Consider the following 17,558-nt stretch of genomic DNA (forward strand, 5'->3'; position numbering starts at 1 on the left):
ACAGACGGGTCACAAGAGGACAAGGGCGTGCGGCGAGCCCGTCCGCGTGATGTCCGTTTCGCACCAAACTCGATGCAAGTTTGGCTCGGGAATGAGCCGAAAACGGACGGAATCCGGATATTTGTCCGTTTGGGGCCACGCGTTGGGCCGCGCTATTCGTCTGTTCTACCCCAAACAAACGCACCTGGACAAGATGAGGTCGCGCGGTGGAGTTGGCCTTAAATCTTGCATCCACACCACTATTGTCTTTTCTTTCTCTAGTCAATAATTTTGATTCTACATTACTTCTACTGAAAAAGCTACGACAGCATAATGGTAAATAAATCTTCTGTAAGTTTTCTTAGATAAATTGTTTAGATTGCTTATTACGCATGTGTCACGTGGTGATTCTTCTGTTAGTTTAATGGCAAATCCACGTCCAATTTCTGCTCACCTGACACGGAGGGCCAAAATATTCTCCACTGTCGCGTCAGGCCCACCTATCAGCGTAAAAGACGTCCTCCAGGCCCACCTGTCAGCTGCTAAACGCCGAAATTCGAGTACGTGCCCACTGCTGTGGCTGTAAGTAGTACTCATCCTGCACGCCCCCACGCCACGCCACACCGTCACCGCACCAACCCGAGAAAGAACAACACCGGAGGACACCGGCAGCATCAGCATTCAGCAACACGCTCGCTCTCTACCCCGACAAACCCAGGCAAAGCAACCCCAAAACCAAAGCCAGGCACAAGCGCGAGCTAATCTCGCTCCAGATTCCTCGATTATCTCCCTTCTTCTCCAAGCTTCTAGTCCCCTCTCGCGCTCTCGACCCCGCACCAACCAGCCCAAGCTCGGCCCCCTTGGTGGTGGTTACTACCACTAGTGCCGGTCGGTGGGGCCTGGTGCTGGCATGCTCGCCGCTGCGACGGTGGCCGCCGCCCGCAACCGTTTCCTCCCACCGCCGACTTTCCTCTCGCCAGTCGCAACCTGGTGCTGCCGCCGCTGACATCGTCTGCCTCCGCCCCCGCACCACGATGGACCCCACCTCACGCCCCGCCGTCGTCATCGACAACGGCACCGGGTACGCATCTCTGTCCTTCAGGCTCACCAGATCTGTGCGCGGAAATGCGCGTGGGTTGAACGCACGATGCTGATCCAAGTAACCGTGGCAGCTACACCAAGATGGGGTTCGCCGGGAACGTGGAGCCCTGCTTCATCACCCCCACCGCCGTCGCCGTCAACGAATCCTTCTCCGACCAGACGAGGGCCACCGCCAAGGGGAACTGGCTGGCGCAGCACAGCGCGGGCGTCATGGCCGATCTCGACTTCTTAATAGGGGAGGAGGCTTTAGCCCGGTCCCGTTCCAGCAGCACATACAGCTTGAGCTACCCCATTCGCAACGGTCAGGTGGGTGCCGATTGTAGTACCGCAGTGCCGAATGTTGATTGTTTTGGAACCGTCATCTGCGTGTGTTCATGTGTGATCTTCGTTATTTTGGGCTGAAAATTAACTGTTCAGGTTGACAACTGGGACACCATGGAGAAGTTCTGGCAGCAATGCATTTTCAATTACCTCAGGTGTGACCCAGAAGATCACTATTTCCTGCTGACCGAGAGCCCACTGACTCCTCCAGAAACCCGGGAGTACACTGGGGAGATCATGTTTGAGACGTTCAATGTGCCTGGTCTGTACATAGCGGTTCAACCCGTCCTTGCCCTAGCCGCAGGATACACAACAACCAAGGTTAGTCGTCAGAGTTTTCTCTTGTGGTCATTGAGCTTTGGATTTTCTGAGTCTGAACTCTGAAACTGGCCATTTCAGTATAGTTTTACTGCTGTATTGCACATTTCCGACGAGCAAGATTTATAGTGGTTCCCTTTTCAATTACCTCGTTTGTTCTGTTCTGTCAATGTAGAATACTCTAGGTTATGCTATGTAATCTCTTGTGTTGGACATTCACCATGTATCGTGTCCTGGGGAATACTGCGTACCACTAAGACTTCCTTTCATATTAGATTTCTTACGAGTAACAGCATGGCAAATGCTATTAAGTATTAAGTGGTGCTTCCAGTGTCACTGGTCCCAGATTTTGGCTGCTATAGTTTAGTATTGAGCATCTGAAAACTAATTATCATCTGCTCATCCCTTGTTCGAAGTTACAAATAGATACTTAAACCCGGATATGTACCTTGATGGAATTGTAGGTTATATGCTGTAGAGCCATAAGGTCCGCAATTACAAAATGTACCGTTAAACTCACTAGTTGGGGGATGTGAGCCATTGGATCTTCCCGATTGGACGGCTTGCATTGGAAGGACTTAAATCTGTGACAACATGGCAGTGTACATACCACTTGATCTGGTAATCTGATGGTCCATGCCCCAGGGGTTCCGGTGGGTCTCATCGGTGCACTATCCTCCTCCTGCATTGCGTCAGATGGCAGTCTAGAAAGGATTTAAGCAATTCTCACATGATCCGAATCTTCTGTGGCCATGGGCTACTGCTGCAGAGAGCCGTAGCGGCCACATGAATCAACGCTAGCATGCAGCCTTCCCCTCTAGAAATTTAGGAAATGTTTCAAAAATATCTCCTAGATATCAGGAAGGAATTTTAACAAGTTCAACAAGGTATCGCCACATGAGATAGAGCACATGTTTTCTCTACTAAGAAAGAGACGGAGAAATAGCAAGTACCTCTGTAAACTAATATAAGACCGTTTATAGATCACTAAAGTAGTGATCTAAATGGTCTTATATTAGTTTACAGAGGGAGTAGTATCCAACCAATATAAAAAATTCGGTAGTACACACTGTTACAAACTTGAAATATGAGGCAATTAAACACCCTGCATGTGCAATAAACAAGAGTGCTGTGTTTTTGCATGGATTTTTTATTTTTTGGTGGCCTAAAAAGTCATTATTTCTTAGTCAGCCACCTTGCACGCTAAGCCTGGTGTTGCACAAAAATGTGTACATCTGCTTATTTTGCACATAATTTCTAAAATGTGCATCTAGGAGGGGTTGCAATCCTAGCTTTCCAGGCTTGCTCCACAACGAGCCGCCTCACCTGGGGCTAGGCCGCCGCTCATTGACCCCCGCCAGCGGTGCCCAGGAGCATTGCGACGATCTCTGTCCGCTGATTCTGCTCCTCCCCTGGATCCACCCCTCTGCTTGTGCTCCTCCCTTGCTGTTCTCCTATGCTGCTGTGATCCTCCTATGGATCAACTCAATTTTTATTGTATATTGTACTGTAATATATAGTATATACTACATACTAGGTATTATTAGTTGAGTACTGTAAGCTGAGTACTGCAATACCATGTCGACTAGTCCAGCAGTAGTGTAGACTAGTCACGATCGATTAGTCTATGAGTCTCAACCTCGGCTCGACTCCTTGACTCGTAATTCTTGATGCTTTTGTGTTGGTGCATATTATAAACGCGTGAAGGAAATATATTTACGAAAACCAAGTGAGAACTCCGTAGGAAAATTTCACCACTATAATTTAAGAAGTCGATACATACAACGTGAAAAATCGACCAAATTAGAGGTCTTCTATGCAGCCAGATATGGTATCCTCCATTCTTTTCACGCGCATTCTGCGTGTTATTGATATAGGAAGGGACTATAACATTTGAAAAAGCAAAATGGATCCCAGGTTACATGGAGCCCTTTCTTGAAAAAATCAAAAATATTATTTTGAGACTACAAAAAAACCCTGAAATCTTTTGTACATGTACTTATAGATATGCAGTATTTGTGTACGTATGTTCATCAATGTATCTTTCATCTGTGGTGTCATAAATAAGATAAATATGTTGATCAAAATGAAGTTAACTTTTGCTGTTTTTGGAGACACATTATTCTGTGTACCCTATAAATCAACGTATAATTTTACATGATATGTTGAAAACATCTATATGTAATGTTAGAAAAAAAATTGGAATTTTTTGAGACTTATAAACATCTTTTTAGATTTAAAAAAAATACCGAGTACCATGGTGCTCGATAGCCTAACTATCGCTCCTTTGTCTTATTACACCAAGTTAGTCGGTGGGTTTCCTTCGGAGTAAGATGTTATTGATGTTCACTGTACCGTCATTAATAAACGTTGAGAACCCGGCAGATTAACTCATTGATGCCCTCCTGGTTCTGCACTACTCCTTTCGGTAGAAGATGTCCATCTGTGGAGTTGACTGCTAGGCTAGCTGCTACTTGAGCAATTAAGTTCGAGTTGGAATCAGAAGAGGATCGAATGGACTGATCTAGTTGGATGGGGGTTACTTAAGGCATTAAAGACGATTTGTTAGTGTTCTGCTAGTCATGCACCTCGATTTGGATTTAGGATCGAGAAATATTGGGAGTCTTTGCTTTATAGTAAGTAATAACAGTCTCACAACAGCAGTCCTTCATGCAGCTTTGTTTTTATCATATTTTCCGTCAACATATGCTATCCGTTTTGCTTTCAGATTCCTGAACTTTCGGTAAGGTAGAGAATACACCTATCCCCAACTAAACCTGCATCCATATTATGTCTGTATAAACCTGGTCCAGTGCATGCTTTCGCCGAAATGACAGTGCTTGCTACCATTTCTACTACCCTATTTTCCTTGGGTCTGGCATGTTGAGTGCGCTAGAATCCAACACAATTTGGTTGTTGAGCTTGCCAACATTGACTTGAAATGTTAAACATGATGTACTCGTATTTGCTCCACATGGTCATGTATTAGCTGCGTGTACTGACATTAGCTTACTAGATGTTTGCAGATCCCCTCCCTCTCCCTTCCATCCAGTGTGGTGTAATCTAACATGTAGGAATCATGCATTCTTGACTATGTTTTAAAGGCGTCCCTAAGGCGACGCCTAGGCGTCGAAGCGCTCCCCCTCCGCTTTGGAAAATCGACCGCTTTGGGCGCCTAGGCGTCCAAAGCGCCCGCCTAGGCGTCGTCTAGGCGCCAAAGCGCCCCCCCTCCCTAAGGCGGTAAGGCGTCGCCTTAAAAACATAGATTCTTGATTCACATAATATTTGCATATTTTGTTGCTCCATCCACTTTTGCAGTTTGTGCTACATTCTTGAATCTTTACTATTGATTTCTTACTTCCCCTGTTAAGCTATCATCAGACTGGATATTTATTGTGGAACTTCATGCTGTGCTTTCAGTGTGAAATGACAGGTGTTGTGGTTGATGTGGGTGACGGAGCTACCCACATTGTTCCTGTTGCTGATGGGTATGTCATTGGGAACAGTATCAGTTCTATCCCACTTACAGGCAAGGATGTTACCCAGTTTATTCAGCAACTTATGAAGGTAGTTTCCACAGTCAGAAGATAGTACTTAACCTTTTATTTTATTATCATCAGCAGGAAGTGATAAAATAGTTCTGAATAATGTTCTCAGTCATGCGCATTGAAACAAGGGTTAATTTGACAAATGCCACTCGAATTCTGGCAATTCCGAGAAACGCCACTGCAATTTCCAAACTTTGAAAAATGCCATTTCCAGTGGCATTTTTCAAAGTCTGCATGGCGTTTTTCAAAGTTTGCAAAATTTGCAGTGGCATTTTTCAAAGTTTGCAGTGGCATTTTTCAAAGTTTGGAAATTGTGTTTCTCTAAATCGCCAGAATTCGAGTGGCATTTTATCCAAGACAGACTAAAACTCATCTTTATCCTCATCTTGTGACTAAGGAAACCAGATCACCTATAGGAAGGACATACATAATTTTTATTTAGCTTCAAATAGTCATATAGAGTACTCCCTCCGTTCCTAAATATAAGTCTTTTTAGAGATTTCAATATGGACTACAGACGGAGCAAAATGAGTGAATCTACACTCTAAACTATGTCTATATACATTCATATGTAGTCCATATTAAATTCTCTTAAAAGACTTGTATTTAGGAACGGAGGGAGTAATATACTGAATGACCACACTGTACTAAGTTATCGAATTTCCAATCTTGAATGCAGGAAAGAGGTGAACACATTCCACCCGAAGAATCTTTTGATGTAGCAAGGAGGGCGAAGGAAATGTACTGCTATACATGTTCGGACATTGTGAAGGTATTAAGTACATTAGGCGTTTATTATGCTGCTTGTAGCTGTTGAACATCGATAGACTATCTGTTATTCCATTTTCCAGAAAATTTTAGGTCTTTGTAGAAAAAAAGTTTCCTCTTTTGTTCTCAGCTGAAGGTTTTTGTAAGCAACACAGTTAGCAACCTGTGCTAGTACAGCAGATAGCACTCAAGCTTATGTATTGGCATATTAATACCTTGCTGGCGCAGACTTAACTGTGTACACTCCTGCTCTTAAGATGTTTTGTTGAATATTTTTCCTCTTTAACATTTTCTGCCACTGTTGATTCTTAAATTGTTATTATCTTTTTTCTAGTCTGCTCTAAATCATTTTTTGGGCAAGAAGCAATCCAAAAAGAACAATAATCATATTACATCTTCGTGTTTGTTTCAGGAATTTAATAAGCATGACAGGGAGCCCTCAAAGTACATAAAACGCCTGACTGGCATCAAACCAAAAACGGGTGCTCCGTACACCTGTGACATTGGATACGAGCGCTTCCTGGGCCCTGAGGTTAGTACACTGATGTGTTCTGTAGTTACTTCTGTGGTGTCATGTCTTAATTAGGCTTGTCTTTTACCATATCTATAAAACTGGCGTCACTTGGACGCCTCATCAGCAAAAACCACTTTGAAGTAAATGAGCCTGTTTCATAAGTTCAGGGTTTGTTTTGAATCGCTTGAAAGTTTTAGCACCATTAGTGAACATGAGGCAAAGTTCAGGGTATTTTACACTTATAACAATAGTAAAATGGTAAACTTGACATCATGGATAGAAAAATGCAGTTTTATTTGATTTGAAGTCCTTTCTAGTTTCAATGTAACTGTTGCAGACAATATATTTGGGAGCATTTTGAAACTTATTTGTGACATGTTTCAATTTCAATGCTTGTTTTAGATCAATTTTAATATCTGTAGATTCAGGAGGATCTTGAAACTTCTTTGTGATTTGTTTCAATTTCAAAGCTCGTTTTAGTTCAGTCTTCTCAGAGCGCTGCATAATATCTGTAGATATTCTTCCACCCTGAGATTTACAACAATGACTTCACCACTCCTTTGCAAGATGTTATAGACAAGTGCATCCAATCATCCCCAATTGACACAAGGAGGGCACTTTATAAGGTTTGTACATCAAAACCTTGTTTTCTCTGACATTACAGTATTTTGAGTGTGCTTTCAATGTCACAGAATATTGTCTTGTCTGGGGGTTCAACTATGTTTAAGGATTTCCACAGAAGATTACAGCGGGACCTGAAAAAGATTGTGGATGTACGGGTCCGTGCATCTAATGCTCGACTTGGTGGAGATGCGAAGGTATAAACTTTCCTTGTTTGCTCTTTTTTCTCTTTCTGGCAGCAGAAAGCAATGGCTTTCTTGTAGGTTTGGAACTTGAAAATTCAGCTAAATTTGTTGGTTTCAGGCTCAACCCGTGGAAGTAAACGTGGTTAGCCATCCAATTCAAAGATATGCGGTTTGGTTTGGCGGATCGGTGCTTGCTTCTACAGCAGAATTCTATGAGGTATTCAAACTTTGTCTCCGTACAGCAGTAAGAAAACTCATATCACCTGAAATTTGTTAGTGTGGTTCGAGTTTTGCTTCAGTCCCTGTAAAAAAAAAGATCACTTCAAAATCGTGCTGAAGTGATTATGCGATTAGATACAACAACAACAACAACAACAACAACAACAACAACAACAAAGCCTTTAGTCCCAAACAAGTTGGGTAGGCTAGAGCTGAAAGCCATAAGATCGCGCAACCAACTCATGGTTCTGGTACATGAATAGCTAGATTCCACGCACCCCTGTCCATGGCTAGTTCTTTGGTGATACTCCAAACCTCCAGTCCTTCAGATCTCTCTTTACGGACTCCTCCCATGTCAAGTTCGGTCTACCCCAACCTCCCTCTCGACATTTTTAGCACGCCTTAGCCGTCCGCTATGCACTGGAGCCTCCTGTGCTGAATATGCCCCAACCATCTCAGACGATGTTGGACAAGCTTCTCTTCAATCGTTGATAGAAAATCAAGTCAATTGCATTGGGAGCTAGGTCCATAGTAGAAACTCCAGTATCCAACAGCAAACACCTGTGACCTGTCTCCATCTATGTCCTCCGAAAATACTTCCTCCATCAGTTTCGTAGGATAGCGTTGTTTGAGGAAGTGACAACTCCTGGAGGCACTGTGAAACTGATCCATGATATTGTGCCATCCCCCATCTGTAACGGAATTAAGGCAAATCTGTGCAAATCAAACACATACATGAACTCCCAGTAAATCCAAACCAAATCTGCAACCTGTAGCAGCCCCAAATCGTGCCTAGACACATGAATTACGTATCGTTCTGCGTGCACCCACTGATGTCTACTCGATGTGGCCAGCATGTATGCACTGGCAGCAAGAGAACCACTGGCAATTGGCATTTGAGAGGGCTGGCCACAATTAAATAGGTTATACTACCCTTGCGGTTAAAAAGGGGTAAATTTTAATCTCGACCAACGATCTGAGCTATGCATCAAAAGTTGTAACTTGTCTAAGGGTTATAGGTTGGAGCAAGTAGTTTTGAAAATGGACTCCAAAGCCTAAGGCCCTGTTTGGTTCAGCTTTCATCAACGGATTCCGCTGCCGCGTAGCAGAATCTGAACCAAAGGGCGAACCCAGCAGAATCTGATTCCAGAAATTCGCTGCCAAAATCTAAATCGAAAGCCGAAGCAGCCCAGGACGTGCTTTCCAAAATCTGATTCCGCTGCGGGCCAAAATCTAAAAAAGCTGTATCAGCTGGTTTGCCAAATGACCTACATCTTTTTCACATCAGATTTTGCACAGCTGTTTTTCCACAGCTGCTTTTAGAAATCCACAGTCGAACCAAACAGGGCCTAAGTATTATAGCGAAGCATCTTTACTATGATTTGTTTTAACTTGCATTTTCAGTATCTGATCTAAGCCAACTGTCATATTTCTATCTCCAACAGGCTTGCCACACAAAAGCAGAGTATGAAGAGTACGGTGCAAGCATCTGCCGATCAAATCCTGTTTTCAAAGGGATGTATTGAAATTTTCGTATGAAGACTAGGAGGCATCACAGATAGCATCTCCATGCAATCAGCCTGAGCCTAGCTAGCAGTAGCAGGCTGGCAGCATGGTAAATGGTAAAACTGACACCGGAGGCAAGCTCTCTGTAGCGTTTGTTTGTACACAACCAGCGTGCACATAGAGATAAACGAAACATTTCGTTAATACATCTTCTGTATACTACTAGTACATCTGTAGAATGGGGCCGGTAGTGCAGCAAACAGGAGAACTTGTGACCGGATGGCGCTGGCGGCACCTGAGCGGCACATGCTTAGCTGTTGTATATCTGTAGTACTGTACTGCTCAGTGTGGCCGTAAACGGAACAGTTTTGTTTGTGGGTGAGCTGGTATGGCTCCTCGTATTTTCCCGTGAAGTCGTTGCCACCGATTTTCTGGATAGTGGAAGATTTCAGTTGACATCGTAATCATGCTGCATTTATTATTATCTACTCTATCTATAAAAGAAAGATGGTAATCATGATGATTCTCCCTCACAACAACATAGCCAGTCTGCGTACACCCGTGGATCGATCTTAATTAGCTGCGTGCCGTCACCCAGATGGGCATCTTCACCGTTTAGTTAGATAGAACTCAGATGGGCATCTTCACCGTTTAGTTAGATAGAGTCGCTGAGTGCGGATGCAAATCAGTTAACGCGGACCCGTAAATTTGCTGCGGTCCGTGAACAAGGGATCATTCCGTGGAAACTTTGCTCCAACATCCGCGAAATCACTAATTAAGGAGTTCTGGTTGCAAAGAACACTTCACTTTCCCAGGTCGCGACAGGCACATGCAGCGCGCCACTTATTGCAACCTGGGAGTTTTTCCTTTTCGTAGATCCGTTTATTCAAAACGTTTTATCTCTTAAACCGTGCGTCCAAATCTCGAACCATTTTCATCATTGGATTTCTCGCGTCGAGATCTTCAAAACTAGATTCCATGTTGATAGGTTTTGACGAACTTCTTTTTTTCATGAAAAAAAACGAACGAAAAAACCGAACCGGGAGCATGGTTTTTCCCTTTCCAAAAGAGGCACGCCCGTGCCTCTCGCAAAATCACAATCGTGCCTCTCGTGGAAGCAAAACCGTGACTCTCGTGTAAGGAAAAAAAACAAAAAACGCGTTTTTTTCGTTTCCGAGAGGCACGGCCGTGACTCTCATGAAACCACAACCGTGCCTCTCGCGAAAGCAAAACCGTGACTCTCGCGAAAGAAAAAAAAACAGAAAACGCGTACTTTTTCCCTTTCCGAGAGGCACGGCCGTGACTTTCGCGTAAGCACAACCGTGCCTCTCGCGGAAGCAAAACCGTGACTCTCACGAACGAAAAAAAATAGAAAACGCGTTTTGTTTTTCCCTTTTCGAGAGGCACGGCCGTAACTCTCGCGAAAGTACAACCGTGCCTCTCGCGAAAGCAAAACCGTGACTCGCGAAAGAAAAAAAAACAGAAAATGCGTTTTTTTTTGTTTCCAAAAGGCACGGCCGTGACTCTCGCTAAAGCACAACCATGTCTCTCGCGGAAGAAAAACCGTGACTTTCACGAAAGGAAAAAAAAGAAAACGCGTTTTTTCGCGAAAATAAAATATTTTTTCAAATTTTTTTGATCGAAAAGCTAAGAAAGACCGGGGAAAACCAAAACATCGAAACCCCCCCGGAAAAAACCGTTTAAAAAGCCGAAAATGCGTGCTGAACAATAAAAAATAATCCAAAGGAAGCGTCCAGAGCGCGATACGTGGCGAATGGCTGAGAGCGCGCCAAGTGGCGCTGATCGTTGCGAGGCTACCGAAGGAGCGCTCGTTAACTAGTTGCTCCCCAACATCCGTCCGTGAATAGGGGGTCAGTCTGGATGTGGGACCGACCATACAAACGCTATCATGTCAGTAGTATATGTTCGTAAGTAAATGCAATTTAAAATCATGGTACTCCCTCTGTTACTTTTGTAAGTAGTTTTAGATAGCTGAAATTGAACTGTTTTAGGTATTGTCTTAAATGTCTAAAACGTTTTAAAAAATGAACGGAGGGAGTATATGTCTGTCAGTAAAGGCAATTTAAAATTTAAATAAAAATTTGATCCATAGATCGCCGGATCACAAGCCTGATCATAATCAACAAGATGCAAGTATGCTTAAGTTTTTACGTGCTTGATCACAAAAAAATTCAGTCCGACCAAAAATTGAGATTTTCTGCCTTGCCGGACCGGCAATCCGAACCTCTTCCACGCTCAAGGTGCCATTGCCGCCGCGTATGCAGCCTTCTCCTCTGCCTCCTTCTCCGCCGTCTCATGCTCCTCGCCCGTCGCCTCCAACTCATCTTTCTGCCTTCAAGGACAACATGTCGGCGTCCTCCGCATCGGCTGCGATCTTCACCTTCTTTTCTTCATGTATCGTCTTCTCCTCCTCAAGCATGGCCTTCTTCTCTTCGATCAAGGCCCTCTTCTCTTCGAGCGCTAGCTTCTTCTCGGTCGTCTCCATCAACAGTTTGAACCTCTCCACCCTTTTTTCATCCTTAATGTCCGAGCACTTGATGTATGCCTCCTTCTCCTTGGACAAGATGTCATTGAACCTCTCCATCATCTTGACCGCCACACCTTCTCGCTTCGCCCTCTCCTCCTCCCACTTATTTTCCCGAAACCCTCTTCTAACCTTCTTGGGTGGTTCTTTTGTTGGGTCAGTTGGGTCACCGGTTTCTTCCCCGGTGACTTGGGTGGCGGTCCTGGCTATGAATAGGTTCCACTTCGGTTGCCCATTCAACTTCAACCAGCAATGCATGATAGTGAAGTTTTTCTTCTCCAACTTCTTGAAGAAGGCTACAAAATAAAACATTGTCAACAAAATCATGCATATCCGGCTAGTGATCAACAAAACCATGAATATCCGGCTAGTGATGAACCAAACTATGCATATCCGGCCAATGGTCAACAAAACAATGCATATTCATCCGATGATCAACAAAACCATGCATATCCGGCCAATGATCAACAAAACTATGCATATCCGGCTACAAAACTATGCATTTTCGGCTAGTGATCAACAAAACTATGCATACCCGGCTACAAAATTGTGCATATCCGCCTACAAAACTATGCATTTCAGGCCAATGATCAACAAAACTGTGCATATCTGGCTACAAAACTATGCATATTCGACAAATGATCAGCAAAACTATGCATATCCGGCCAATGATCAAGAAAACTATGCATATCCAGCCAACGATCAACAAAACTATGCATATCTGGCTACAAATCTATGCATGTCTGGTCAAATGAACTTACTTGCTCGGTAATTTGGGCACCACTAGGCCACCGTGCGATGAGATGCACCAGGTGGCCGCAATACTTCATCACGACCTCTACCATCGATGATTGAGGGACTTTAGTTCACGGTTGCGGATGATCCCATCGGAGTAGGGTGCAAAATGCTTGTGTTCATGGAACCATGTGTGAATGTTAGCCCAAAAAGTTGAGCCCTTTTGATCCGTGCCATGGATCAGACCGAAGCTAGTGGCCAACCATGCATTGCACAACAGCTCGTCCTTCCGCATGTTGAAGCTTTCTCCTCTATCCTTCTCCGGATCACCGCCAAAATCATCCAGATCATCGTCCTTGCCATCCTCATTCTTCTCCACCTCCTCCTCTTGTTGGGGAACACGGTAATTTCAAAAAAATTCCTACGCACACGCAAGATCATGGTGATGCATAGCAACGAGAGGGAAGAGTATCGTCTACGTACCTTCGTAGACCGTAAGCGGAAGCGTTATGACAACGCGGTTGATGTAGTCGTACGTCTTCACGATCAACCGATCTAGTACCGAAAATACGGCACCTCCGCGATCTGCACACGTTCGGCTCGGTGACGTCCGGCGAACTCACGATCCAGCAGAGCTTCGAGGGAGAGCTTCGTCAGCACGACGGCGTGATGACGGTGATGATGTTTCTACTGGAACAGGGCTTCGCCTAAGCACCGTTATGATATTACCGAGGTTGATTATGGTGGAGGGGGGCACCGCACACGGCTAAAGATCAATGATCAACTTGTGTGTCTATGGGGTGCCCCTCCCCCGTATATAAAGGAGTGGAGGAGGGGGAGGGCTGGCCCTCCTATGGCGCGCCCCATGGGGAGTCCTACTCCCACCGGGAGTAGGATTCCCCCACTTTCCATGTAGTAGGAGTAGAAGGAAGGAGGAAAGAGGGAGAAGGAAAGGGGGGCGCCGCCCCCCTTCCTAGTCCAATTCTGACCAGAGGGGGAGGGGCGCGCGGCCTGCCCTGGCAGCCCCTCCTCTCTTTCCACTAAGGCCCATAAGGCCCATTAAACTCCCCGGGGGGTTCCGGTAACCCCCCGGTACTCCGGTATATGTCCGAACTTCACTCGGAACCCTTCCGATGTCCAAACATAGTCATCCAATATATCGATCTTTATGTCTCGACCATTTCGAGACTCCTCGGCATGTCCGTGATCAAATCCGGGACTCTGAACTACCTTCGGTACATCAAAACACATAAACTCATAATACCGATCGTCACCGAACATTAAACGTGCGGACCCTACGGGTTCGAGAATTATGTAGACATGACCGAGACATGTCTCCGGTCAATAACCAATAGCGGAACCTGGATGCTCATATTGGTTCCTACATATTCTACGAAGATCTTTATCGGCCAAACCGCATAACGATATACGTTGTTTCCTTTGTCATCGGTATGTTACTTGCCCGAGATTCGATCATTGGTATCTCAATACTTAGTTCAATCTCATTACTGGCAAGTCTCTTTACTCGTTCCGTAATGCTACATCCCGTAACTAACTCATTAGCTACATTGCTTGCAAGGCTTATAGTGATGTACATTACCGAGAGGGCCCAGAGATACCTCTCCGACAATCAGAATGACAAATCACAATCTTGATTCATGCCAACTCAACAAACACCATCGGAGTCACTTGTAGAGCACCTTTATAATCACCCAGTTACGTTGTGACGTTTGGTAGCACACAAAATGTTCCTCCGGTATTCGGAAGTTGCATGATCTCATAGTCATAGGAACACGTATAGTCATGGAGAAAGCAATAGCAACAAACTAAAGATCATCATGCTAAGCTAATGGATGGGTCAAGTCAATCACATCATTCTTTAATGATGTGATCCCGCAAATGACAACTCATGTATATGGTTAGGAAACATAACCATCATTAATTCAACGAGCTAGTCAAGTAGAGGCAAACTAGTGACACTCTGTTTGTCTATGTGTTCACACATGTACTAAGTTTCCAGTTAATACAATTCTAGCATGAATAATAAACATTTATCATGATGTAAGAAAATATAAATAACAACTTTATTATTGCCTCTAGGGCATATTTCCTTCACCTCCTTCGCCTGTCCGGCGGCCCAATCCTGCTGTTGTGTGCCCATGCCGGTATGGGTGTAGCCCTGCTGCATGTGGGTGTAGTTTCCGTACTAGGTGGAATCCGAGTCTTCCACCTGTCTGTCCTCATCATCGGGGAGGATGTCAAACATCTCATTGTCCGTGTTTCCATAGGCTTCTCCCCCACCCCACCCCGCTTTACACATAGGATTGAATAGCGTGCAGGAATCCAACGGTCAAAAGGGCGTTCGGCCCCAAATGCCAAAAATCTGACATTCGAGATTTATCTTTTTCTATAGTCTATACTATGTTAGCCCATGATTTCTTCCATAATAGTGTGATTATCTAAATAATTATTTATCAATTCATGCCTGTGATTAACCTACCTAAATAAATTTTAGAATTTTATTTGATAATCGGTTATTTGGTAAAAACTTATTGTCTTGCCAAAGAAACGTAACTTTATTTAGCAGGTCAATAAAAGACAAGAGGAAAGGAGATGCTGGACGAAGGATAAGGTGGAAGTTATCTAAATAATCAGTTATTTGGTAAGAAGTTACTGCCTTGTCAAAGAAAATATAATTTTATTTGGCAAGTTAATAAAAGATGAGAGAGAAGAAAGACCTTGGATGAAAGATAAGGTGGGCGATAGAACCTTATGTTCTTTTTAAGTAGGAGAAATACGGGTATCCTAGATCTATCTTGGAATCCGTTTCTGGACTGCACCGGTGGTCACTTTGTCCACAGCCAGACGGCATAAATAGGGCGCGGCGCTCACAATCTTTTCCACACCAAAACCTGCCTATCCATCGCTACCAATACACGACCGACCACCTAGCAGTAGCCAGCGTGCTGCAACTTTGTGTGACAGTCAAGATCAGATGGCCTCGCCGGCTCTTCTCCGCTACCTGGTTGTGCTACTCCTCCTAGTAGGCTGCCTCGGGTGGCCCGTCCCATCTTCTCCAGCGCCATCGTCGGCGCCGCCGAAGACGGTCGATGGCATCACGGCCATATACAACTTCGGGGACTCCATATCGGACACCGGGAACTTCATCCGGGAAGGGGCCGTCGGGCTGATGGAGCACACCGGGAAGCTCCCCTACGGCTCCGCCATCGGCGGCCCCACCGGCCGATGCTCCGACGGCTACCTCATGATCGACTTCCTCGCCCAGGATCTTGGGCTGCCGTTGCTGAGCCCGTTCCTCGACAAGGGCGCCGACTTCACGCACGGCGTCAACTTCGCCGTCACGGGCGCCACCGCCCTCGACACGGCGGCCCTCGCCAGGATAGGGGTCAACATGACCCACACCAACACCTCCCTCGCTGTCCAGCTCCAACGCTTCAAGGATTTCATGGCCAGCACCGCCAAAACACCCTCGGAGGCGCGCGAGAAGCTGGCTAGCTCACTGGTCATGGTCGGGGAGATCGGCGGGAACGACTACAACTACGCCTTCGCCATGAACAGCCCCCAGCCCAACGGCGGCCTCAACAACATCGGGCGCATGATAACCGGCGCGGTGGAGTCGCTGGCCCTCGTCCCGCTGGTCGTCAAGTCCATCACGGGCGCGGCCAAGGAGCTGCTCGACATGGGCGCCACGCGGATGGTGATCCCGGGCAACTTCCCGCTCGGCTGCGTGCCGAGCTACCTCGAGGCCGTGAACGAGACGGACCGGGCGGCGTACGACGGCAACGGCTGCCTCGTGGTGCTCAACCTCTTCGCGCAGATGCACAACGTGCTGCTGCTGCAGGGCATCCGGGAGCTGCGCCAGCTCTACCCGTCCGCGACCATCGCCTACGCCGACTACTTCTCGGCCTACGTGCAGATGCTCAGGGGGGCGTCCAAGATGGGATTCGACGCGGCGGCCGCGACCAAGGCGTGCTGCGGCGCGGGCGGCGGCGCGTACAACTTCGACATGGACAGGATTTGCGGCGCGCCGGGGACGGCGGTGTGCGCGAGGCCCGAAGAGTACCTTAGCTGGGACGGCGTCCACCTGACGCAGCATGCCTACAAGGTCATGACCGAGCTGCTCTACCACCGAGGCCTCGCGTCTCCTGCGCCGGTGAATTTCCCGCGCATGTAGATCGCCTCTGGTTGGTTTCGACTTTCGACACTTTCAAAGTGTTCGCCCCGCCGTTTGTATTTTATTTTCCTTTTCGAGTCTTGTGGAGTGTGGACGGTAGTTTGGTGTTGATGTATGTATGAACTTTTGTGGCGGCAAATGAATGGAAGAAATAACATGTGATTTTGCATATCGGAACCCGAATTCGTAAGTTTCCGAGGCTATTGTGTATCTGAGAGCATCTCCGGCCATTGGCCTCTCAGGAGGCGCTAAAAATCGCCTCCTGAAGGTGTACTGGCGCAAAACGAACGCTAGGGACGTGATGCCACCCAGTCACGGTGCCCATGGAATTTTTTAAACGGCACAAACATGGCGTAAATTGAACCATTTTCGGCGAGTTCATACATATTTCGGCGACTTCAAACCAAATTCAACCAAACACGACACAAACACGCCCACTCATACATATTTAAAATATTTTACAAAAAGAAAAAAACACACTACTAGGCCCGCCCACCGTCTCGCTCGCCTCGCCGCTCCTCGCCGGCCGCCGCCCTTGCAGTTTTACATGCCGAGGAGGCTGTAGAACCGCGTGTAGTCGCCGTCGCCGTTGTCGTCGTCGCTGTCGAGGATCACGACGCCGTGCTCGTCCTCGCGCCCATGCTTGCGGGCGGTGATCTCCTCCAGGGCCCGGGTCTGCCGGGCCATCTCAGTCCGGAGGTAGTCGTCGCGCGCCCACCGTAGGGCGTCCGCGTCGGAGAAGCCGCGCCGGGCTATCTCCTCGTACTCCGGGGGGAGGCTGGGCTCCGGTTTGGGCGTGACGAGGACGAGGCGCCCAGAAGCGGGGGTGGAGTCGGCGATGCGGACACCGGAGCTGCGGGTGCGCCGGCTGACAGGCGTGTCCTGGGGCTCCGGCTTGACAGGCATGTCCTAGGGCTCCGGCTTGACGGGGGGAGGCAGGGAGAGCCGGTCGACCGACTGGACGAGGAGGAGGACGCCCCGGGGTCCATGCGCCTCGGCGTCC

The 17,558-nt window shown here is 46.6% G+C and overlaps 2 protein-coding genes across 2 annotated transcripts; both read left to right on the forward strand.

Annotated features, from left to right (window-relative positions):
• The first annotated feature begins 609 nt into the window (after positions 1–609).
• Positions 610–9,536, forward strand: LOC119316996 (actin-related protein 3). The gene is made up of 10 exons (XM_037591381.1): positions 610–1,060; positions 1,152–1,386; positions 1,498–1,722; positions 5,140–5,286; positions 5,947–6,039; positions 6,448–6,567; positions 7,065–7,175; positions 7,242–7,367; positions 7,474–7,572; positions 9,020–9,536. The coding sequence occupies exons 1-10, from the start codon at positions 1,014–1,016 to the stop codon at positions 9,098–9,100; spliced, it is 1,284 nt and encodes a 427-aa protein (XP_037447278.1). The 5' UTR covers positions 610–1,013; the 3' UTR covers positions 9,101–9,536.
• A 5,690-nt stretch (positions 9,537–15,226) lies between these two features.
• On the forward strand, positions 15,227–16,724 carry LOC119319212 (acetylajmalan esterase-like). Its single transcript, XM_037593699.1, has one exon. It carries the CDS (start codon positions 15,356–15,358, stop codon positions 16,553–16,555), a length of 1,200 nt encoding a protein of 399 aa, XP_037449596.1. The 5' UTR covers positions 15,227–15,355; the 3' UTR covers positions 16,556–16,724.
• Positions 16,725–17,558: the final 834 nt, after the last annotated feature.

Source organism: Triticum dicoccoides, chromosome 6A, assembly GCF_002162155.2.
Source record: "Triticum dicoccoides isolate Atlit2015 ecotype Zavitan chromosome 6A, WEW_v2.0, whole genome shotgun sequence".
Classification (NCBI taxonomy): domain Eukaryota; kingdom Viridiplantae; phylum Streptophyta; class Magnoliopsida; order Poales; family Poaceae; genus Triticum; species Triticum dicoccoides.